At 35.4% G+C, this 24,350-nt stretch overlaps 1 protein-coding gene across 4 annotated transcripts in view; it reads left to right on the forward strand.

Moving 5' to 3' along the window:
• The window catches only part of KYNU (kynureninase), a 112,869-nt gene that overhangs the window by 31,019 nt on the left and 57,500 nt on the right, over window positions 1-24,350 (forward strand). For all 4 annotated transcript variants that reach the window (XM_008529944.2, XM_070581268.1, XM_070581267.1 and 1 more), the window contains 5 exons: window positions 6,755-6,837; window positions 15,656-15,717; window positions 17,282-17,353; window positions 18,582-18,656; window positions 21,029-21,175. In XM_008529944.2, coding sequence (XP_008528166.2) covers window positions 6,755-6,837; window positions 15,656-15,717; window positions 17,282-17,353; window positions 18,582-18,656; window positions 21,029-21,175 — 439 coding nt within the window. The remainder of the gene's footprint in view (window positions 1-6,754; window positions 6,838-15,655; window positions 15,718-17,281; window positions 17,354-18,581; window positions 18,657-21,028; window positions 21,176-24,350) is intronic.

Below are 24,350 nucleotides of genomic sequence, written 5' to 3' on the forward strand. Positions count from 1 at the left end.
AAATTGAAAAATAAATATGACCACATTGAGAAGCATTTTGGACTAACAGGTTTTAGTGCTTAAAAAATGAGGGCCATAGTTAATAAAAATGGTTAATATTCATTTTTGGCCTTAATGTGAAAGAGAGCAGAGAATTAGGTTGAATTTGAACTTTAGAGAGTGTCCTTGCCTCTTGGACATTCGTTCAGCAAGGCTGTGCATTTTCCTCCTTTAGGCATTTAAGAAAGATGCTGCCCTGTGTAAGGAATCAAATCCTTATGATTATCCTAATTTATTAAGGGACAGGTTGATTATTTTCATGACTTTAAAGTTATATTCCAGGAAAGTGCCTCCTGTTATAACACCCTTCTATTGTTAATGCCCTTCAATTTCATATTTTACCTTTTGACAATAGAAAATTACATAATAGTAAACCCTTCTACCTATTTCTCATTAGATGATTCAGGAAGGAGGTGCATTTTAATGATTTCAATGCTTCAAATAATGTCAATTAAATTTTAAAAAAAGGCTTCTCCTGAGAAAAAGATTAGGCAGCTAGTTTATTTTGTTTTATTTAGTCTTCTTGCTTTAAGTTGTGGTGGCCCAGTCCACATCATGGCCCTGCCTGCCTGTCCATGTCGCTGGTGTTCCAGGTGCAAGATCACAAGCCCGTTCCCTCCTGTCCCATGCCCCATCTTTGATCTCAAAAATGTTCATTATTTCTTTGCTCCTAAACATTTAGCTTAAAATTCCACTCTGGCGTTTCCCAGCTAAGGTTCTTTTGGGAGGAAAACTTTTTCCTCTACCAATTTATGTCCTAGTGATTGAGGGCCTGCAAATTATTTGAGGACGAGCAGATTATCAGGAGACAAGTTTATTTTACAGGCACAGAGCAGCACTCCACAAGGAGTGATTCACGGAACAGCCAGGGGTAAGGGTGACAGATCGGCCAACAAAAGCGGGGGGAAAGTACGGAAAGTTCTATTGTGCTTTTTCATCCTCATGAAAACGGACAGTATATATGCTTGCTTGCTAGAAGCCACCTGGGAAGGAGATTGATAGCAACTCAATTCACACCACCTGGTGCTAAGGGCCATACATTCTGAGGGTGGGTCAACGGCAGCTGTATTGTCAGGAGGCTCTGCTTAAGTTTAGATAATATTTCTTTCTTTGGTTGCCGTTTGGTTCCGTGCTTTCAGTTTAAAGTAATCTGCATGGCACTCTGGTGGGCTATAGATCCTTTCACTTCTTTTTCTGATCGTTGCTTTTGTTTTATACTAAATCTCCCCCGCATAAGTTTGGTTTTCCTCTAGATCTGGGTTCTCCCATTACTGTGCTGAGTTTTATCTGATCATCTGTTCCTTGTCACCTCCTCCAACCCCATCTCTGCCCTTCTTCTCAGCTGATATCCAAGCCAGCTCAGTGCCTTCCTCTCTTCTTCACCAGAGGAAGATTTCAGGAGAGACTACTCAAAGAGAGCTATGCAGTCGCTAAATACTCTAATACACATTGAAATTAGTTGCTTAACAGGAAAAGAAATCATATTAAAAATGTATAATTTTAACAGTACATAAAAAATTAGAGTGCTTGGACTAAGTGAGATATTGTTCTGGGATATTGTAGCAAGCTTCTGACTGGCCATCCACGACCTATAAGGTAGGAAATGACATTTAGCTCATGGTTGTCATCTTTTATGGCCAATGGCCAATTGCAGACATATTCCCTACCTATCTACAAAATAAACCATCACTGGTCATGATGGAGCCCAATCTTATAATTCATATGGCTACCATCTTTGATTACTTATCCTAAAGGAAAGTCAAGAATAGAGGCACACTTGGAAATATTTTAGGACCCAAAACGTTTCTTCTAAAACTTCAAGTTGCTCAAGAAAAAGCTGAAAATAAAGCACTTACCTCTGTTTTTTAAAAAAATGCTTATTATTTTCAACTGTACGTAATTTCTAAAGTAGATTGATAGCACTTTGCTTTGGAGAGTATATTTGTTTTGTGAAAAGATAGTACTTAGATAATATTAATAATCTCAAATAGAAAGCTTTTAGGGTGATTTGACCCCTCTGATTCATAATAATTATCAGCAAAATGATGCTATAATAATAGGAAGCAACAATATCAATATGCTTGGACCCTGTGGGTATGCTAGAATGGGTAGGCAATAAGCTTAAAGAATTATTTGAGAACGTTTTATAGTAGATATTTACTAATGGCCCAGATTATTTAAAGGAGAATAACGTAGATTAATAGTCATAGTGATAAAATTGAAAGGAAAAATAGTCTTAAAGAGTACATTTTAAGTGAGAAATGTATGTTATGTCCCTAAGATATAATCACAATATTTTAAGTCTACCTATCTGCTAGATAAATGGTTTTCTTTATTTTTCATAGGAGCAAAAACTTGCCACAGTTATGTCTTCTTAGGGATTCTTCTAAGAACTGTGACATTTTAGGTAGGATTATTTAAAGAGGAAAATGGGCCACTGAATCACATATTAGGAACAAACCATCTCGTTTGCAGACAGTGACTTACTTTACATGGCGAAAGGTGTGCAGAGGGACCGTGGCGAAGCAGACACTGTAGTCCCCTTCCAGTTGAGTGTTCCTTTCTTTAAAAAAAAGTGTATTTTAGGGGAGGAAAGACTTTCTCTCTATCCTCCTGGGTCCAATAGCTGGGTCTGTGAAATAAACTGAGAACAGGTAGATTAACATAGGAAAAGGCATAAAAATTTATTAATTTTTAATATTATGTGCATGAGGGCATCACAGGGCAAAAAGAAGTGAATACCCAGAAAAGCGGTGAGATTTGAGAGCTTATATGTCATCTAATATGGGAAGACGTAGGCTACTTAGGGGAGCGTAAATGATTTTTAGAAAGAATGAATGGGCCCTTCAAATAGATGGGAGGTGTGACCGTTTGTGACGAACTTTGTCTGGGTGTGGTGTTGACTTCTTCTCTCCTCTCCTGTGGGAGAGTCAGTCGTCCCTGGTGATGAAATTCCTGGGGTGGGGATGTGTGACAACTGAGTTCCTTTTAAAGATCTGTCTTCAGGCTGGTAAGGGGAGTTCAGAGACAGCCTCTCCCTTCATTTGTTGTTTTTCAAATGCTTTCAGCTCAAAATAAACCTTAAGCTAAAGAGGCAAATGTTAGTGTGGCTTATTCTGCTACCCTTCAATATGACTAGGAAAATACATGGTATGACATGTTACAAAGATTTTCCTGACGTCTGTGTTGGCTAATCATCCATTGGGTCACAGAAAAAAAAGTTGCGATATCATTAAGGAAGCCCGAAGTCATTTATTTACTTACTGCGGGAGCTTTTAAAAGCAGGACCACTTTTCATTTTGTAGGGTGGTTAAAGCCTAGTCCTATTTCAAAGAGAATCCACGTTTTTATTAACTTCCTAATTAGGTTTTACATCCTGACATCTAATTTTGTGAGCAAATACTGCTCCGTAGACGTCTCAGAGAACACCCCACTCATGGCAATGATTTATGCCATGGTAGTGAGTTAACTCTCTCCCATGCACTCCTTTCCTTTCCAGCATTTGTAAAAGAAGCTTGCCACTATATTAAGCAGTTTTGAAGGAGAGCAATATAATCTTTTTCTTAACTCTAATACATATGTTTATAACTGCACTGCAATCTACATCGTCTTTCTAATGACAGGCCACTTTACTTTGAGTTTATTTGGATAACACTTCCTAAATACATTTCACTACCCCAGGCTAGTAGACTGGCAAAATGAAGGAGCAGACTATGTGTGTGATATTTTAAAGAGAGGGAGATGCCAAAAGCGTTGCGGGAAGAAACGCATCCTTAAAGATTATTACTACCGTGTCTACCAGAGTGAGAAGTAGGTGGCATAATATTCTGAGATATAAATTCTCTGAGGCAGAACATAGAATTTTACTACCTAAATGTAATAAGATGTATTGTGCTATCAGCAAGGCCGTGGAGCTGTATGTGATTAAAATAAAAAAGGATCCAAGTATCTGCCTTTAACTACCACTTAATGATAATGATTTTTGTCTTTAGCATTTATACTGGAAGTCAAGAAAGAGGCAAGCTGCAGGCGATCTAATAATAATATGAATAATAATAGCTAACAATTGCCTTTCTCTTCCTCCTTAGCTCTCATAGTCTGTCTATTCCCAAAGAAAGTTCTCTTCCTTCATCTAAGTTTATATCATAATCTAAATATTAGTTTAAAAATTATGTTGTACATCACATGATAATGAAAAGAGTTTTAGCATTAAATTTACATTAGGAAAGAAGACTCAGAAAAGCGGTATTATGTACCAATCTCTTTTACATGTTATTTATTTTTCACAGCAATTCTTTAAGGTACCTATTGTCATCCGTTTATTTTTACAAAAGGAGAAAATTATTAGGCCCTATAAGCTTCTAATAAGTGTATTTTCGTAACCAGCAGTGACCTGGAACTGGCTCATTACCAGGTGATGTAAGACAATTGCTAAATATTCAGGATTTTTTTTTTTTTTTTTTAGGAAGATTAGCCCTGAGCTAACTGTTGCCTATCCTCCTCTTTTTTGCCGAGGAAGACTGGCCCTGAGCTAACACCCATGCCCATCTTCCTCTGTTTTATACCTGGGACACCTACCACAGTATGGCTTTTGCCAAGCCGTGCCATGTCCGCACCCGGGATCTGACCAGCGAATCCTGTGTGGCCCAGAAGCGGAACGTGCGTGCTTAACCTCTGCGCCAATGGCCGGCCCCCAGGATTTTTGTTGATATCACGAAATTGAGCGCAATGGGGATACTCATGCCAGGAAAATTGTTACTGAGACCCAAGTGATGGGTGACAGCAAGTGAGTCTTTTTTCCCGGAGCCACCCACGCCAATAGAAGGAGACTGGGTTCAGAATAGCAGAGCAGAAACGTTTATTCTATGATTAATGAGTGGAGGAGGCAGTGCTTGTGTTCTAAAACCCCTTCTCAAATGGAAGGTGAACAAGGGTTTTATGGGACGTGAAGGGGGAGAGGTCTCCCTATCATCACTCGGGAGCAGGGGCATTTGGGGCATTCTCAGAGCTCGCCTTCTTGCACACGGCACCTCCTTTTGTGCATGGCTTCTGGTGGCTGTCTGGGACCTTTCTGGTTTGGACTGGTTCTGCAGTTTGGCCATCTGGCAGTGTTCTGCCTTGGTTCCTATAAGCAAGCGCAACTTAAAAACAAAGCATTAGAAGTGGAAAACGTTTTTAGGAACTTTTCTGGGTGACAAAATCAGCAAAGGCTAAAAAACAGAGCTCCTCTGCTCCAGTTCCCCTGCCCTATAAGGGAGGAAAAATACTTTTCACTCTCTATCCTTCTGAGTTCTTAGCTCAGACCCCTGTAACAAAAGACAGGTGAACCAGAGAAAAACTAACAGAAGTTTATTAACATGAATACCTCCTGTATAAAAGGGAGATAGCCAGGGAAAAATAATTCCCCTAGGTGGTTTAGAATTCAGGCTTAAATACCATCTTAACAGGGAAAGGGGAAGCGGATGAAGGCCGCTTCCAGGATATTAAATAATTTTTAGGAGAGATGAATGGGCCCTTGAAGAATACACGGCAGATATGAGGTTTGTGACAAAGTCTGTGTGGGCGTGGTCTCCACTTCTAGCCTCTTCTGTGGTAGGAGTCCATTTTCCCTGGTTGATAAAATTCCTGGGGAGGAGTTTTATAACAATTGAGTTCCCTTTGAAGAATCCATCTATAGGCAGATAGGGGAGTTCAGAGCAAGCCTCTCCCTGCATTTGCTGTTTTTCACGTGCCTTCAGCTCAAGATAATGAGTACATCACAGTGGCATATTTGGGGGTGGAATATTCCGCTGCTCTCCGCCTCTGAGAGCAGATTTCCCAGCTCGCCACTGCCAGTCCACTGAATTCCAGAGTGTGGATTCAAACACTGTTTGCACTATACAAAAAGCACACACTCCTTTCTTCAGAGTTTACATAATTTTTGGATTCCAAAAGAATGAAGAACAATCTAATTCAGAGCTCCCTAAGATACAAGTTTGTGATAGTGCACAAAGTCACTTCCGCAGATCCTTTGTTTTAATTTCTTTTACATTTTTCAAATATATTTGCCTTCCTCATTTGATGGAAATTTCTTGAGAGTTGAAGTTCTCGTATGTTTTGTGTTTTTCCTTTATGCCTACTGGGATACGTACTAGAGTGATAAAATTGAGCTGGAATATGATAGAGGAAATTGCTAGAAAATAAGTCAAGCTGTAGTGTTGGCTTTGATTATTGCCAAGTTTCATTATCTACTTAAAATGTCATCATGAGTATAGTAACATTTATACACTTCTATTTAATTTATAGATTGTAGCTATATTTTAAATTTTAATTTATAATAATTTAATCTCCAGCCTCAAAAAATAGTATGTTTTAGTATAGATACTAGTATGTGCTATAGTTATATAAGTAGAGTGTTCAAGTAGACTCAAAAATTTCAAAAGAAAAAAGAACATCTTAGACTCTAAAATAGAGAAAAATAATGAAATATTATATGGGTAATCTTCTCTAACCCTAACAAAAAAGACATCAAAGAAATTTAAAAATGACAAGTTAAAAAACAGAGTTCTCAAGTGTTACTTTTGGTTTTTAAAAAAGTATGCTTTCAAGTAATTGCTAAAATGTTACAAAGACTCATTTAGAAATGTCCCGTTGCTAATGCTGATATTTGAAAAATCTTGCGCACATACCCACACACCCAGAAGCTAAGATTCTTTGTGTCCCTTTCCAATTCCAGGGGAGGCTATGGTCACGAGGTAGGGAAACGTCCTTGGATTACAGGAGACGAGACCATTGTAGGCCTTATGAATGACATTGTAGGTAAGTACAAAGTGAGTTTTTGCCCCCAAATTGTAAAGATATTATCATTTAGTTATAAACATTGCTTATAAAGTAAAAATCTTATTGAAGGCCGTCCTGATTTTCTATTTAATCCGTAATAGAACAGAGTAAGTGTACCTTTAACTGACATTTGATTGCTATAATGAACGTAACTGGGTTACTTGGTACAAAAATAAAAGAAAAGTTATTATTTTTTGTATATTTTGACACTAATGTTTACTCCCCAGTGAAAAACACATGCATCATATTAATTTATAATCAGACAAATTTTATAAAAATCAACTTAAATGAATTTTCTAAGATTTTATTATATGGTAAAATAAACCCTAACTTTCACATGCTAAAGGTCTAAAACATCAATCATTTTTTGGCTCATTTCAGCTTTATCCATGGTGATCTATTTAAGCTTAGGCTGGATATTGTTGAAAATAATATAGTGGATGCTGTTTTATGTTCTATAGCATGTTTCCTAAAGTGAGTTCTCTGTACTCTTGGTGGTATTCTAGATAGTTTTAGATGGTAAATGTGTTAACATTTTGAGAAAAGTTATTTATTTAATTGGGCTGAATATTCAGCATTGCCCAAAATCTCATATAAAATTTAGGATGTTGAACAAAAAAATTAACGATATTTAGGCACTTGGAGCGGTGTTACTTGGAAATATTTGGAGGACTTAGGGAACCTCTGCTGTTGAAATGCTTTTTCAAACTTCACTTCCTCAGAGGCAAGCATTAAAAATGTCTTTATCGCTTCGTTCCAATTGTATCTTGGCCAATAATCAGAAGACAAAATCAACTTGAGCTGGGAGGAAAATGGAATTACAGTGGGGAAAGTAAGACTTACATCCGGGAAGAATTATGGCAATTAGCAAGTGATGAAAATCTGGGGAATATCTTGTTTATTCAAAAAATAATTATTGAATCTCTGCTGTGTGTCAGGATTTGTGGTGGACACTGAGGATAAAATGATGGGTAGGAATCCTCACCACCCTTATCCCCATGGGACTCCCTGTAAAGGAAGAAATATAAAATTAATATATAAACATAGTCACACAATGCAAAGAAATATAGAATTAATCAATGGGATAAGCGCTTCAAAAAAGAGGCAATTTCCAGGTAATGATGGAGGACTGAACACACACATTTAAGTCCTCTTTTTTGCTGAAATCTCACTAAACAACTCTTAATGAAGTTAGAAAAAATTTAAAAAGTGTGAACCCTAAAGGACAAGTAGAATGGCAAAAGAGATGATAGTAATAATATTTTTTGGTAGTTATATGGCAGCTGCACATGTGGTAACTGTCTTTGTAAAAAACAAAAGTAAACCTAATCTCCCATTGGTGACAAAATGGAAAGTCACCTGCTTTACACTGCTGATTCTTCAAAGGATTGAGAATTACTCACAAGATGCAACTCGAGGAGTGGGAGTGAAGATAGGAATAAAAACAGGGATATTTGTTGAAAGGCTGTTTAAAATGCAGTTAGAATCCCAGATCCCCATGCCCACTCCATGCTGCTGGGCGAGTCCCCAACCCCTCCTCCAGAAGAGCCTGGGTGAGTCTCTGGAGAAGGGAGAGGGGAGGGTCTCAGGGGAGGGTATGTGCAGTGTATTAGCCAGCACGGCTGCCATAACAAAACACCACAGACTGGGCGGCTTAAACAACACGAATTGATTATAGTCCTGAACAGAGACTAGGAGTCCAAGACAAGGGTTGGTTTCTGGTGTAGCCTCCCTTCCTGCTTGGAGATGGCCACCTTCTATGTCCTCACTTGGCCTTTCCTCTCTTCACACTCAGAGAGATCTCTGATGCCTCCTCCTCTTCTTGTAAGGACACCAGTCCTGTTGGATTAAGGCCTCACCCTTATGACTTCATTTAACCTATATCACCTCTTTATAGGCCCTATCTCCAAATCTAGTCACATTGAGGGTTACGGTTTTAACATATGAATTTTGGGAGGACGCAGTTCAATCCATAACATATTCCATGATGAAAACAGGAGTTAAATAAACGTTTATCCACTTCTACTCTAACTTAGCTCCTAGTTTCCATGCAGAAGACTGGAAAAGTCTTTTCTGTGATACTTCCACAACCTGAAGATTTTGACATGAGTTTTCCCAGTACAGTGTCCCAGTAGGGTCACCTTACAACAAACACCACCGCATGCACAGCAGGGAACGCTCTTATGTTTAATACAGCCCAAATTACCAGACTTCTAAGGAAAATCTATTTTTAGTTTATGGACCATATGAATGTGATACCTATTCAAAAAGTTGAAAAAACAACCCCATTCCATAAAAGGACTGCAAGCAAAAGAACAAGCTCTATTTCCTACTAGTTATTATTGAGTAATCATTACACTACATATACTTCTATCCGTTCTATGTTGTTATATTATAGGATCAGAATATTGACTTCTGCATTTTATAAGATAACAGATTAAATACAAACTGAAAATGCTCCTTTCTATTCAAAACACAGAAAAATGATAGAAAAAAATTAGATTAAGAAACATGTAGCAATACTAAAAAAAATTAAACAGAAATCTCTATAGACCAGAAATATAGCCATTGCTGAAGAAAGGAGCAGTTGGAAGCTGGGAAGCACAGTATTTTCAGGGCAGCACATGGAGCCAGGCTGAGGGTGTAGGGCCTGAGTCCAGGCCACTCACAGGAAGCCCCAGGGTGAAACTGCACAGCTGTCAATTCCTGGGGCTGGGACCCAAGGCCAGAATCTTTATCAACCTGAGCAGGTAAAGATGAAAACCGAGCGTGTCCTTCTATACCAGGCAGGTTCTTGGGAACACAGAGCATGCGATCAGGCCATCAGCCTTATCTGGATGAGTGTATATCCTGACGGAGGAAATCACCAGAACAATCCTGGGTTACGTTTAAAGGTGTATTAAATCGTTGTTTAATAATGCTTTTATTGGTGTTCATTTTTTAGAAACAAATTATATTTATTCAAACGTCAAAGAAAAAACTTGAAAAACATCCTGAATTAATTTGACCTGAGCATACATGTTATCCTTAGCTGTGGATTGTTTTTTTCTTTACTAGTTTTGCTTTCAAAACATAAATTGTGTTTTCATCCTCTTATTTTGTTCTTAATATTTATCATCTTCTAACAGAGTTGGGATGTTTATATACAAGCCAGGGAAGTGGTAAGGTGATGTTAGTGAGTGAGATTTATTTAGGAAGCCAATAAATCCTGCAAAAAGATTTCCTTTGACCCTTTAAAAGTTTATAGCTCTATTGCAACTTATTAAACGTGCAAGTGTTTTGTTGCTCAGCAAATACCTCTGTGTCGCAATGATCACTGAAATTTCAAACCAGCTACCTCTCGTTATCATTACTAAGGAAAATGAAAAAAAAAAAGACTAAATGTCAAATCAATTTAGAAAAGTAAAAGGACTATACTTATTAAATTTTTTTAAAGAATATTTATCAACTCTAGCTTTAAAGATTTTTGTGTGTCTTTGAAATACCATACAAAGTTATAACACATACGGGATAAACTTCATTTCTTCTTCTGTGTTTTTGTCCTTGAATGTTGTATTAACTAAATTACACACATTTGGTTCTAATAATAAGGGATGTAAAAGATAAAAATTATCCCTTGAAATAGGCGTACTCACTTTTGTAGACAGGAAATTCAATAAATATATATTGTTTATTATATATATGTATCTTCCCAAAGTATCAAGCCTTACATGACAAATGCATTGTCATAGTTCATTTGAAATATTGTCAGTGAATGAAGGTGATATTTAGTTTAATGATTATTTGATTAATTTATTTATTTTAAGTTGTGATGATGTGAATTGTTTTGTTTAATTTTTCTTTCTTTTTTTGGTGAGGAAGATTGGCCCTGAGCTAACATCTGTTGCCAATCTTCCTCTTCTTTTTTTTTCTCCTCTCCCCAAAGCCCCAGTACATAGTTGTACATCCTAGTTGTAAGTCATTCTAGTTCCTCCATGTGGGATGCTGCCACAGCATGGCTTGATGAGTGGTCCGTAGGTATGGACTCAAGATCCAAATCAGCGAACCCCAGGCCACTGAAGTGGAGCACACAAACTAAACCATTTGCCACAGGGCCGGCCCCTGATTATTTTATTAAATGTCTCTTTTGTTCTCTGTAATTCATGTTTTATTAGGAGAAATATTTCTACCACTTTTTTCTTAACCAAAAGAATACAAATTGACAGCGTCTGCAAAGTGTATTATGAGCAATATTTTAAAAGCTTGATTTCTTTTTTAATTTCAGTAACTATTATCCCCCAAATTTCTATGCTTTTATATTTGTGTATATCAGAGAAATTGTTCTTAAGTTGAGTTGAAAAATTAATGAGTTTGCTCTGTTTGCTTTAGTAGGAGCAGATTTTTTTAGAAGGTGTTTGTATGTGTGTTTGTGTTTATCTTGTTTGTTATAAATCCCAGGCAGATTCCCTTTTTGCTTCAGTTACTAGGAAGTTCTGAGAAAATTTGAAGTAGCAAAGCATTTAACAGCTTCTAATTTGTTTCTCATCTGCATATATTGTACTCTATTTCTACTTTTTGTCATCCTTCCTCACATTGTAATATAAGAAACTTCAAATCCTCTTTGGAAGTGATGCTGTATAGATTAGAAAATAATTAAAATAATCATATGGTAACTACAGGAAGGAGCAGCAGAAGTCAAATTTATTTTTGCTACTTACTAGGCTGTCTAAATGTGTCATGAGCAAACAGACAGACAAGTTGTATATTTGGGCCTATGATTGAATCTTCCATGTCCTTAAAACCACAGCCTTTATTTCACCATAAAATTTCTCAAAAAGGAGTAACAGGAAGATAATAAAAATTATTATGTGTACAAATTGATGGAATGGATAGAGAGGAGGAAGAGACAATGAGCAATCATATTTATTCTTAGACATAGAAAAGCATTTCAATTTCAGATGAGAAGAAAAACTATTAATAAAACATTTTATATAGTGCCAACAATTCTGCAAAACATGGACTAACTTTCCCTTATAATTAATGTCATATTATCAAGATACTAGAAATAGAACTGCTGAAGAATATTATTAGTATTATTATTAAGCCTACTTTTCCCTGGGTACATAAAAATCACAAAGGACTACATACATGAATTTCAGCTTATAAAAATGTGGTAATGTGAACATAAATTTGCTTTATGAAACTTCTGGTTGACCCGCAGAGAAGCAATAATCCCTGGAAACTCTCTCCAAACAGTTACGAATCCTCAACCATGCACTGGCTTCCTCTAGAGGCCACCGAAATTTGCTGCTTGAAAAACAGAGTGGAAAGTTCTCGGACATAGCCTAACTACAATCCTTACAACTAAATCCACCACAACATTTGCATCTGCTTAATAAAATATACAGAGCATGGTATGGCAGTTATGAGATCCATTGGGAACCCTCTTATCAAACACTAAGGAACTTGGGGCCCTGTTATCTTCACTTTGCAAAATATTTGAAATTAAATTAGGATTAGAAAGATGCAGAAGGATGTTGATAATGAACAGGGACTTCCATTATTTGACTTATAGGGACTGAATGTAAACAATGCTTCCAAATCTAATCTTGAACAAAGATTTTAATTATTTTTTTTTTTAAGAGAGGATAAGATTCTATTTCCTGCTTCCTACCTGTGAGACTTCAGGCAAGTTAATTCATCTCTTTGGATGTCAGTTTCCTCGTTGATAAAAATGGAAAATCAAGTAGATACTTTATCGGATTACTGTGAAGACTATAGGAGACAATACAAGTCACATATTTAGAAGCCTTGACACATTGCAAGGGCTCAATACAGATTAGTGTGCCAGGCATTGAGATCAGAAGGCAGTGCTTGCATTTAACTAAGGTTCACCTTCTGGTAAGGCAAAATATTATGTTCAATAAATAAACAAGCAGGAAAGCACCCTTCAAACGAGAACCCTGCGTCATATTCATCTCAGATGAAGTGATTCAAATGTTGACATTTATTGCGGTGAATTGTGGATGGTCTCCTTCAGTAGAGACTCTTCCAAACCTGAGAAGCTTTCAGGAAGTTTTCAAAACAATTTGCTCCCCAATACTTGTAGTTCTTGATGTTTCAACATTAATTCAAAACGAGCTCTTAGGAAAAAGAAAAAGAACAAAGAAAAGCAATTTTAAAGAATTTCTGTAAAAAAAAGATTTATTTTCTTATGGAATGCAGATGGTACTGGACTATCTTAGAAGAACATATGTTGATTTCAGACGTACAATTTGAACCAAAAGAGAGAGGTCAATTGGGTAAATTTTCCTATGAAAATACACTAAAAATCAGTCTGATCTGTTGCCCTTTGATGTTAAGAACACTTGATTCTTTCCTGCCCTTAGGCTATATTTGGAATAAACATTTCTGTTAATGTTCTGAAACTTTAATATTTGTACCATCCTCACATACGTGTGTGGGCACGCACACATGTTAAATGGCCTGACCGGCCTTGACAAAGTTCAGTAGCAGGTGAGGAGAGCATTTTGTGAAGCTCATGGTTCAATTTAAAGTGTTTCAGGTGAGAGAATCTTTGTGCGTGCGAGCAGACAAATTATTCAAGTCAGTGAGGGGTTAGTTACAAAGAATTGATCCAAGTGTTAGTATGCCATTAAAAGTGAGGGGACACAATGCCAAGTGTCTGTCTAGATTAATTCAGCCCAGCACATCTGTTCATCACATTCCAGGCAAGAAAAATGTGAGGTGATCCAAAATGAACACTGTATTGTTTGCAGGACTAAAATTTCCGAGGAATCTAGTCATTTTAATCAAGATGCAATCATTAAGCAAAAACAGAATGCCTGACATTCTATGGAAACTCTCCCTATCTTCCTGACTCTTCCATTTCTTTGCTTTCATTTGTGATAACTAATTTTTGAATTTTTTTCTTCTTTTGTTTCCTTCTCATTAAAGTCCTTCAAGTGCTTCCCTTTCTGCTAATTCTGCTCTCTCTTTATATTATTACTCCCCCCTTTCCACTCTCCCTGACAAAATATTTTTTATTGAAATAAATGGTTTTCAGAAAAGGTGCATGTAAACAGCTAACAGGAAGGTAAGGATAATATCAGATTAGGTATCTTAGATAATGTTTTGTTTTAAAAACAACAGAAAAATTCATGCCATAATACAAAGGCACAAATATAATAAAGCTGGCTGCACTTCCTTTATTGTATGTCAAAAACATTTTCATACTGTAGGAGAGGGCATCTGCCACTGTATATGACGTAAGTTTATCACATTCATATCTATCTAGTATGTTTAAGAGAAACTTTATTTAGTAATAGGAATGTGAAGTGAGATTGTTCCTATTGCCCCTGGACTTCAGATACAATCAATTTAGAGTGACCAGGATACATTTTTAATACTCACCACTTATTTACCAACCATGCATATCAAATGGGGAAATCCTCTGCTAAATGCAGCAAGAAGTTTTTCTTGACTAGATGAAGACACAGGTCCTTCCTAAATGACATAGTCCTAAATGACTATGTTGAAATATAAATTCCTAAGTTACGCACTTAATCCCAGTGGCCTCCTTTCAACTGAATTTATGCTGGAATCTATCTTTTAATTAGATTAGTTATTCCTCTTACTGGCCATTCTCTTAAAAGAGGACTCTATCAGAAGTATCTCTTTGGATACAAAATGTAGGACTTGTATTATACATTTTCTCTAATCCTAGTCCAGTCTTACAAACATTAAAGCTCATAACTCGTTTTTCTCATTGATGGTAAAGAGACATCCTTCCTATGACACAGATCTAATTGCCTTTAAGAGACATCATAAGAGGGGGCTGCCCCATGGCGCAGCAGTTAAGTGCGCTCGTTCCACTTCAGGGGCCCAGGGTTCACCAGTTCAGACCCCGGGTGCGGACACGGCACCGCTTGGCAAACCATGCTGTGGTAGGCGTCCCACATATAAAATAGAGGAAGATGGGCATGGATGTTAGCTCAGAGCCAGTCTTCCTCAGCAAAAAGAGGAGGCTTGGCAGCGGACGTTAGTTCAGGGCTAATCTTCCTCAAAAAAAAAAAAAAAAGAGAGACATGATAAGAACTAAAAATAAGGAAAGTGTTAGTATTGTCTCTGGATCTATTTTAAGCGCCAAAACCCTTGTTATAGGAATTAGATCTGATTACGATTGTGTAGTGGATATCTTAATTTTGCCTGTGTTCTCCATCAGACAATGCATATCTATATTAATTATCTTGTATCAGTGTGTATGAATAAAGCCCAGAGCTCTTTAGCTCTTTGTATTTTGCTTCCTGGCTCTTTTGTCTTATAAACTCTTGTATATCTCACTGTAATAACAGTGAATTATGTTTGGCAAAAAAGCCCTCTTTTATGAAAGCTGCATTTGAATTTGACATTAGAAACAACCAGCTTTAAAAATGTGATTGGCCTTCATTTCTTTTTAGATTCCTTTTAGAGATACACTTACCTCGAAAATGTGCTCTGTGGGAATTTGACAAACCAGCTGATAATGGGATAAATCATTTTTAGTTTACAGGAAAAAGGAAATGCTTCATTATTTTGTTGTTATTATTTACTATATCAAAAAGGAAATACAATTTTTAGCTAGCTATGTGCATGTGAGTCCAGATATTGTTTGATAAAATGAGTCAAGTGGGAAAACTTCCATTTCTTTGAGATGACACATCAAATATGCCCTTATCTCTAAAAACATTAAGGATGAAGTGAAACCTCCTGACTTCGTTTTTCCATGTGTCTTTAGAACTGATAGAAAAATCTAAATTATGATATATTTATTTTGCAGGAGCCAACGAGAAGGAAATAGGCCTAATGAATGGTTTGACTGTTAATTTACATCTTCTACTGGTAAGTTTCCTTTCCCATCAATGTTTAGTATACACTCATTTACAGAATCTGACATTTTTCTATCTTTAATTCATGAGCATCTGGTGGTTTGCTTATTTAAAAATAAGTTGTGAGGTTATTTATTTTTTACCAGGAAATGCCGGACCATAATGGAATGGCTTCTTCATAATTATGGAAGAGTCGACGCTTGGAAAGAGCTTTAGAAAAATGAATAGCTCTTATCTCAGAACCTAAGGAATAAGAGTCACAGTGGGTGAAAAGCAAAAGTGCTTTCAAGGCCACAAAACCATCATGTACAAATGCTAGCAAACACTGAGTTTTTCAGAGAAATAGTTTTTCAATATGCCAGAATTTAGTAGGGTGAGATTATTGATCAGTATTTTTTGTAGATTAATTTTTAAGGAGTAGGTTAAAAAAATTAGAAAATAAAACTAAATTGGAGAAAAGAGATCTAGTATCTTAAATAATTACTGTGTTTAAAGTGCTTCTTATGTCCTAAGTATGTAATAAATATGTAAACCTTAAATTCTCAACTATATTCTTGATTTGGAATAATATGCCTTTCGTAATTGCTTGATGCTAGGAAAAATTATTTCATTTTTTAAGTGAGTTATTGAAAACATGCCTACATGACCAAGATGCACGAGAAGATGTTAATATTTTATTTTAATAAAATGGAGAAATGATTATTAAATATGCCTGAAAGAGCATGCTTGTGGAGTATGTTAAGTAAGATGGTAAACAGCATGGTTTTAAGTTCAGACATCCCTACGTTTGACTCCCAGCTAAGCTACTTAATGGCTGTTTGACTTTGGAACGCAGGTTTTGGCATTTCTAAATCTTGATTTTCTTCTCTGTAAAAATGCAGACAATAATACCTACCTCATAGGTATGCACAAGTATAAAATGTGGTACCATGTGAATATTGCTTTAGCACCCTGACCAATGATCAACACCCAATTAACAGTAGCGATCATTTCCATTGTTATTATCGTCAGTCAGTATTTATTCTCCAGGAACTCTGAGGAGCAATGAAAGGGCCTCCCGGAACTAACAAGCTACTTCTTCCTGGTGCCTCTAGAAATGTCAAATGTTTCATGAGGGATAGGTACTTTTCATTGGACCTAAAATAATATTTCATAAAGTAATAAAACAGTGGAAATATTATATACTCAAAACCAAGTCAGCAGTGACTAAGACATACATACAACATGATAGTTCAGTCTCACAATACAAGAATTACTATTAAATGCATTTGGAAGATAACTTGTCAATTAAAATTTAAGTTTGAGAATTTGATTTTATCATATTCACATTTTCCCCCAAGTTTGCATTTCCATTGACAAATGTAATTTGTATTGACAAAAGAGCCAATATCCTCTTCCTCTTTATAGTGCATTGGAAGCAAGGCTAATTGGAAAAGTTACCCTTGAAAGACGTCTAAATGTTTAATTAATTAATGCCTTTAAAATGCTGGAGATTGTAAAATGAAAGTGTGGTGTAAAATGAACAAATGTATAAATTGTGTATTAACACTTTTCTCAATAAATCAATTTCATTGCAGTTATCGTTTTTTAAGCCTACGCCAAAACGGTATAAAATTCTTCTAGAAGCCAAAGCCTTCCCTTCAGATCACGTAAGGATTTTTCAAATTGTATTTATATTCTTTGTACTCTTCTAGAGGAGCATATCATTTGCCTGACTTGAATGTTTACTCACTAGTCTTTTCCAAGTAACCTTATAATAAAAAGATCTGACAAATGCTTTTGATTTAGGCATTTTTAATAGATTGTAGCTTTATTTCTTTTGTTCAAGTAAAACATGTGTTAAGGGAGGAAAGGATTGAATAGGAACATTGATTTATTAGTCTTTTTAAAGACATTGAGCAAACCACTGGTCTAAATCAAGTGCAGTTATAAATGTTTTATTAATTCTTGTTGCTGTTTTATTTTCTAAAATCAAATCGATACATAACTCAGTGCTTAACCCTTTAGCTACATGGAATAGGAATATAAACTTTTATTTGTGCATTTGTTTCCATTGCATGCTAGCATAATTATTGGTGCATTATTATAGAATAAATATTTATTAAAGATTAAAAATAATTCTTGTCGTTCACTAAAAAAATCTTGCTACTTTATCAGCAATTTAGTTGATAAGAAATCTGATTGTTCCAGACACCTACACAAATAAAAGTATATTGCTATTTCCGTTTTAGGGCTAAAGAAACTTGATTTGTGCCTTTGTGTTATCACCATTAACTATTCTAGCCTGCATCTTGTAATTTTAAGTCATTTAATTATGTACAAATTAATAGCCATTATCTTACTAATTAATAGCCATTATCTTACTAAAAAGGATCAAAATCCTAATATCTTTAAAAAATTCAACGTCCCTGTAATTGCTTGTCCCCATCCATATCTTGTACTCTAAATAAAGGGAGCTTTTTGATGTTCTTTCCTTTTACTAGCTTACTCTTTCTAAGGTAAGCCACTTCTTTATCCTATTTTCAAGCATATCACATCCACACTGCTCACTTTGGTTATTTTGTAAACTCTGGTTTTGACTTAGATCGGGTGATTTAATATCTTATTCAAAAATCTCTTGTAATTCCCTAAAGTGTGGTTGACCCCTGTGTTTCCATTCAGCTCAGTATTTAGTGTTTGATGGGATGTTCTGATTCCTGCAAGTAAATTATATTAAACAGCTCTTCTCTGATGTATTCTGTTTAGTCCCTTTTAACTTTGACCTTGGATTTGTTATAATTATATGCTCTTATTGTTATTTTATCACTTCCTTTCCAAGTTATTTCAATGCACTTCTGTGCACTGGACTTGCTTTAATAAATCATCCTTCTTTTCCAGTATGCTATTGAATCACAGCTTCAACTGCATGGACTTCCCATTGAGGAAAGTATGCGGATTATAAAGCCAAGAGAGGTATATGAGAAAGAGAAAGAAATATTCATCATGCTTCTGTTTAGTATTGATTTTTTCTTCGTTTTCCTCAAAAGTTTATTGTCTTCATTACTTTAATGGAAATTTCAAGGAAGTATAAAAGACCTATTCTTCTGTTACTGTTAGGTCATTTTGCTTGAAAGGGAGAATTAACTCAGAAGTGTATTTATTTTAGTTTTTCAAAGGGTAGTCACATTACAAGCAAACTATTTTTCTATTAATGCCACTGGAATCTGCCATATTCTTCAATGGGATGAGAGGGATGACAAATTGCATATATTACTTTCATATTCAAATGCCGTTACCTTTGGATACCATTAAATGATGTTAAAGACTAGTGATATTTGTTGAAATTGAATGATGCCTATCTTTTATGTCTCCTTTTAATTTAAGCATCAAATGTTTCCTTTTTTTATGGACTAGGGTGTAGAAAGGGATGTGGTGTAGCGGGAAAAGCTTGGGCTTTACAGCCTGGCTAGTATATCCCAGAGAAATCTCAGAATCACCAACTTACTGGGTAAAGGATTCGGGAAAGATACTTTATCTCTCTGAGATTCCTTCATATTTAAACAGCTAACAAAGGAAACACCTAATCAAGCTTGACCTTATGTTCCAGATCTAAAATACTGTGCGCTTTACATTAATAAAGATATAAAGATAAGTTGTACAGACTTTGACATATAAACCCTGCAGCTTGTGTAATTGGGCACCAAGAGATCCACACAGAATAAATTTTAGGTTTCACAAATGATGTTCCCGGGCTATTAAACCAATGTTTGAACAAAGTATTATTTCTCAATACTTTGAGAAATTAAAATCTACTCCATTCACTTCTGTTTGCCAACATGTAATAAATTAATGGAATAGAAAGTTTTCACACCTGTGAGAGGATATCTGGTTTCATAGGTCATAATTGCTAATATGATATAATATAATATAATATAAATTGCTAATTTCCAGCAAAAATGAATATAGCCTAATATAACACAAGTTTTAATGTTAAAAGTGACAGGTATTGTGGAGCCTCATGAGTGAGTCATAATCTTGGGAGCACTCTTTAGCATTACTAGATTAGAGCAAGTCAACATGAGAGAGGACCATAACCTATCATTAAGGAATAGATTTCTTATTCGCACAGTACTGATTCTTTAAAGAAAAAAATTAAGCATTAGTATATGTGTACTTTCCTTACTCGTTTTTGGAAATTATGGTGAATAAACCATATTAGATTCTTCTAAGAAAAAAGAGTTTTGGATTATCATGTCATTAATTTTACTTAGAAATTTTCTTAGAATTACTGAAATCCTCTTAATATACAAAGTTCGTGTCACTTAATAATTCCGAGATTTCAATATCAATACTGTTTTTATAGATTCTCATTTGTAAACAAGTTCCAGGCTTCTAGTAGAAACTAGAGTATGTATTATATTTGTGTTATATACAATATATATCTAAGATGGGGCACAGTAATTGGCAAATAGTAAGAATTACCAAAACTTAAAAATAACTGAAGGAAAATTTATAAATACCTCAATGAGCTTCCCCCAGATATTAATGGAGTTAATGATGCTTTGACCTCAAAATCATGTCAGATTTAGCACTGGAGGAAATTCATGAAGATTTCATAAGTAAGAATTGTTAGGATACAAATAGATACTTCATCTTTAGCCGATTTCTTTTTACTCAAATTATTTGCAAGACCAAATCTAGATTTATTCACAATTTTCACTAAGTAAAATCATTAGTCTTAGGTGGGCAGATGTAGAGAAAAGCAACCTTAATAATTGAGTTTTATTAATATTTTTCTTCATGTTTGAGTCTTAACCTTGGATTGGTGTGGAGGAGATTTTACTGAAGTTAATAGAAGATATTGGTTAGGTTATACTCAGATGAAAGATATATAAGTGTTTTTTTCTGCAAAAGATAACATGATATTAGATTGATAAGTGAAATAATGATTTCTAATAAATTTCTCTTGCCATTTAATATTTCATGGACTTCTTGTACTTTCTGGTATTTTATTGGATGGGAATGGGGAGGAAACAATTTATAGACATGCAAATAGTACAGATTAATTGAAAAACTGAAGAATAAATCAAGGAAGTAGGGTTTTGCAAGGGTATACACTTTATAATCCTCTTCTTACTATTTTATTATCATCTTAATAATAACAAAAAGCAGCTCAAATGCTGCTCTTTTGCCAGATTTTTGAAGATCATTAATCTCGAAAAGGAATTTATCTTTGATTTTTCCTGTGGTAGGAAGGAGTTCATGGTGAATTTTAGACTGGGAAGTAAGAAGTGACAAATTTATTACTGTGGATATGATGTAACTTGTGCCCAACTTGACTTTAGGGGGAAGAAACCTTGAGAATAGAGGATATCCTTGAAGTAATTGACAAGGAAGGAGACTCGATTGCAGTAATTCTGTTCAGCGGGCTGCATTTTTATACTGGACAGCTCTTTAATATACCTGCCATCACCAAAGCTGGACAAGCAAAGGTATGCTCATCATTTTCTCCTTCCCGCCTCACCCCAAACCTCACCCTACTGAGGACTACTGTAACTGCACTTCTGGTGAAATACCTTTGTTTGTGTCTATGTAAAAGTATTTAAAGAGCTACAAAAAAAGTCAGTTTTACATAAAAGGATATCTATACTCTTTTTTGCTTTAGGCATCTCTATTTAAACCTCTTTGTCACTTCTGTGGTCTCACCTCCTTACTAGCATCTGCTCTCCCAGTGTTTGCCTCTAGTCAGCGGGACTGATGAGCTTCCTGCAGGTGATGTCATTGGTACCGAGCTGCTCAGTCGGCAGGAAGCAGACAGCATACTTAGGATAGTAACTGCATGCTAGGACCGTTAGAAACTCAGCTCTGGTGGTTTGTCATACTGTAACGCATTCTAAATATAATCCAGTTCTCACTTAACCCTAAATACCCTAAGAAGAAGGAGAGATCACAGAATAAAAGTTTATCAGTAGGTCAGGTTTTACAGTTTACTTTGAGGAAGCCAACTTGTCTCTAAGAATCTTGTGAAATTATTATACTGCCTCTACGAGAGTTTTTCCCCACATAGTACTAAATCACACTTAAATTGTTTACTATTTTGAAATCATGTCTTTATATTTGTGTTTGTAAAAAAGTGTTTTTAGTATTTGTTTGCCTGAAAAAAGAAATCAAATGAAGAACATTCAACAGTTACAATTTGTGTTTAAAATTCTTAAATAACAGTTATATTTGATTCAGCAATCAAGTCATGCATTTAAAAAGGTGACAATCGAATTTTATTCTGAACATTAATAAGTTATGGAATTAATATATGTGTGAGGTCTAGTTAATATATTCAGTTATTGAAGCTAATGAATGGAACTAATGAAAAGAAATTTAGTACCGTTATCAGCAGTCTCTAGGAATTTCCAGTCTCAACTTCCAACTGGTTTGATGGATAACTGTGAAAGTGGTGCATTACAAAAGATATAAAGATAATGTCTTCTTAATTTAGGTATTAAATGTTAAGCACCAAAATAAAGGGAAGCCAATAAATAATCGTATTTTAAAACGTTATGAATGTAATCAGCAGTCCCTGGTCCCCTTGGTATACATGCACGTCTCATTAACCTTCATAGGAATGAGGCAGGAACACAGAGAAGAAAGAATTTAAGTTTTGGAGGCACACAGTCCCAGGTTCCAATCTTGGTTAGGTCGTTTAATTGATGTATGGCCTTGGGCAAGTTACTTGACTTTTCTGAGTGTCTGTTTTCAGAAGTGTTAATTTGGAATAACAGGACCCACTTCCTAAATTCAGCATTGAGAATGAAGAGTTTGCACACCTGCTGCTATTAAGTGATGTTTCCAGTGTCTTCAACAAATCCGAACTTTTGGAAGGTGGCTCAGATATATATTTTCTTTTTGTTTCCCCTTAAAAAACAAAATAAATGTGTTTACTTAGGTGTTATGTATAATTCTCATTCGTAACTACTTTGGTTGCTAAAACCATTCTCAGTATTTTGCAGGCTTTGATTCACTTAGAAAAAGTGCCTACCAAGTGAAACTCTCATTGAGCTTTCAGTCAAATAAAGGAAGGTAGGAATGAGCAGTTTCATCTAAATGTAACTGCACAGAAGTGATGGATACTATGGGAGTGCAATGGTGATATAGCAGAGTTCAATTTATCCATTCTCAAAATTATTCTAACAAACATTTATACTCTTGCTAGACAATTCCCCCCATTCTCAGTGGAGGTTGAGAAGTTCTTTAAAACATAGAGGTACATAGCTCTCTTGAGGAGTCTGTGAAGATAAAGCTGAACAGAGAGACTGAGAGAAAATTAAAGATGCCAATCAAGAAAGAGTCAGGAAAACCTAGAGGGAAAAAAGGCGTAAAAGAGCTACTGTTCGGAATGGCTAAGTGAGATAAAAAAGAGGAAGGTTCCCAGAAATGATGTATGGTAGGAATCAAAAATGATGTTGAGATGGAGCAATGAAAGTTAACAAGAGTAGATTTTGAAGTAAAAACTTCAAAATCATGTGAAAGGGAAGTGGGGACATGAATTTTGAAAAATACACTAATTAAAGAAATGTATATATTTATATGTAAAGAGCATAAATTATAAGTAAGTGGCTTGAGTTATTTTGAAGCCTTATAACCATCATCCACATCAAGAAACTTCTAGAATGTATATAACACTCAGCATCCTCAGTAGTGTCTTCTCCCAAATACTGCCTGTTACCTCCCGTCTAAAAGTTCCACTCTTCTGACTTCTAATCACATATATTAGCTGTGTCCATCTTTGAACTTTATATAAGTGGGTTAATATATATTCCTTTGTGTCTGTCTTATTTGTTCACTGCCGTGTTTGTGAGATTCAATCATGTTGGATTTAGCAATAGTTTTGTTTGTTTTTCTTTTCATTTCAATATATTATTACAATGTATGAAATAGATAATTTATTTTTCTCCATTCTAATCAGGATAGATATTGGGTTTTATTTCCATATGAGGGCGATTACAATAAATGCTACTCTGAACATTCTTAGAAATTTCTTCTCGTAGTCATTCATACCCATTTTTATTAATATATACCTGGAACTGGAATTCTTGGAACATAAGTTAATGTATGTTCAATTTTAAACAATAATGTCAACTTTCCAAAGATTTGTATCTATTTGGCATCTACTGCCACCAGCATGTTTGAGCATTTCTGTTGCTCTACGTCTGTCTTCACCAATAGCCTATCTGATTAGTTTGAAATGGTCAGGCACTGTGGTTTTAATTTGCACTTCCCTGACTGTGGATGAAGTTAAGGATCTTTCAAATGTATTTTAGCCTCTGAGTATCTTCTTTTATGAAATGCTTGTGCAAGTGTCTTGCCCAATTTTCCCTTTGGTTTTCTGTCTTGTTATTTGATGTAGATGGTATAGAAATTGATTTTGAAGGAGAGAGAAAATAAAAATTTTTAGTGATCATCTAAGAGGAAAAATAAATTAATTAATAAAAGAACAATTGATAGCATGGCTTTGATTCACATAATGAATTTAAGATGCTAAGGCTTTTCCTTATTGAGGAGAAGACTTGAGATGGTGACAAGTAGGGGGGGGCTGAGGAAAATTAAACATGGGGTCAGGTTGGAGGACCCATTTATAGGGGAATGCCAGCATATGAAAGAGACATCAGGTTG

Source organism: Equus przewalskii, chromosome 17 (genome assembly GCF_037783145.1).
Source record: "Equus przewalskii isolate Varuska chromosome 17, EquPr2, whole genome shotgun sequence".
Lineage (NCBI taxonomy): Eukaryota > Metazoa > Chordata > Mammalia > Perissodactyla > Equidae > Equus > Equus przewalskii.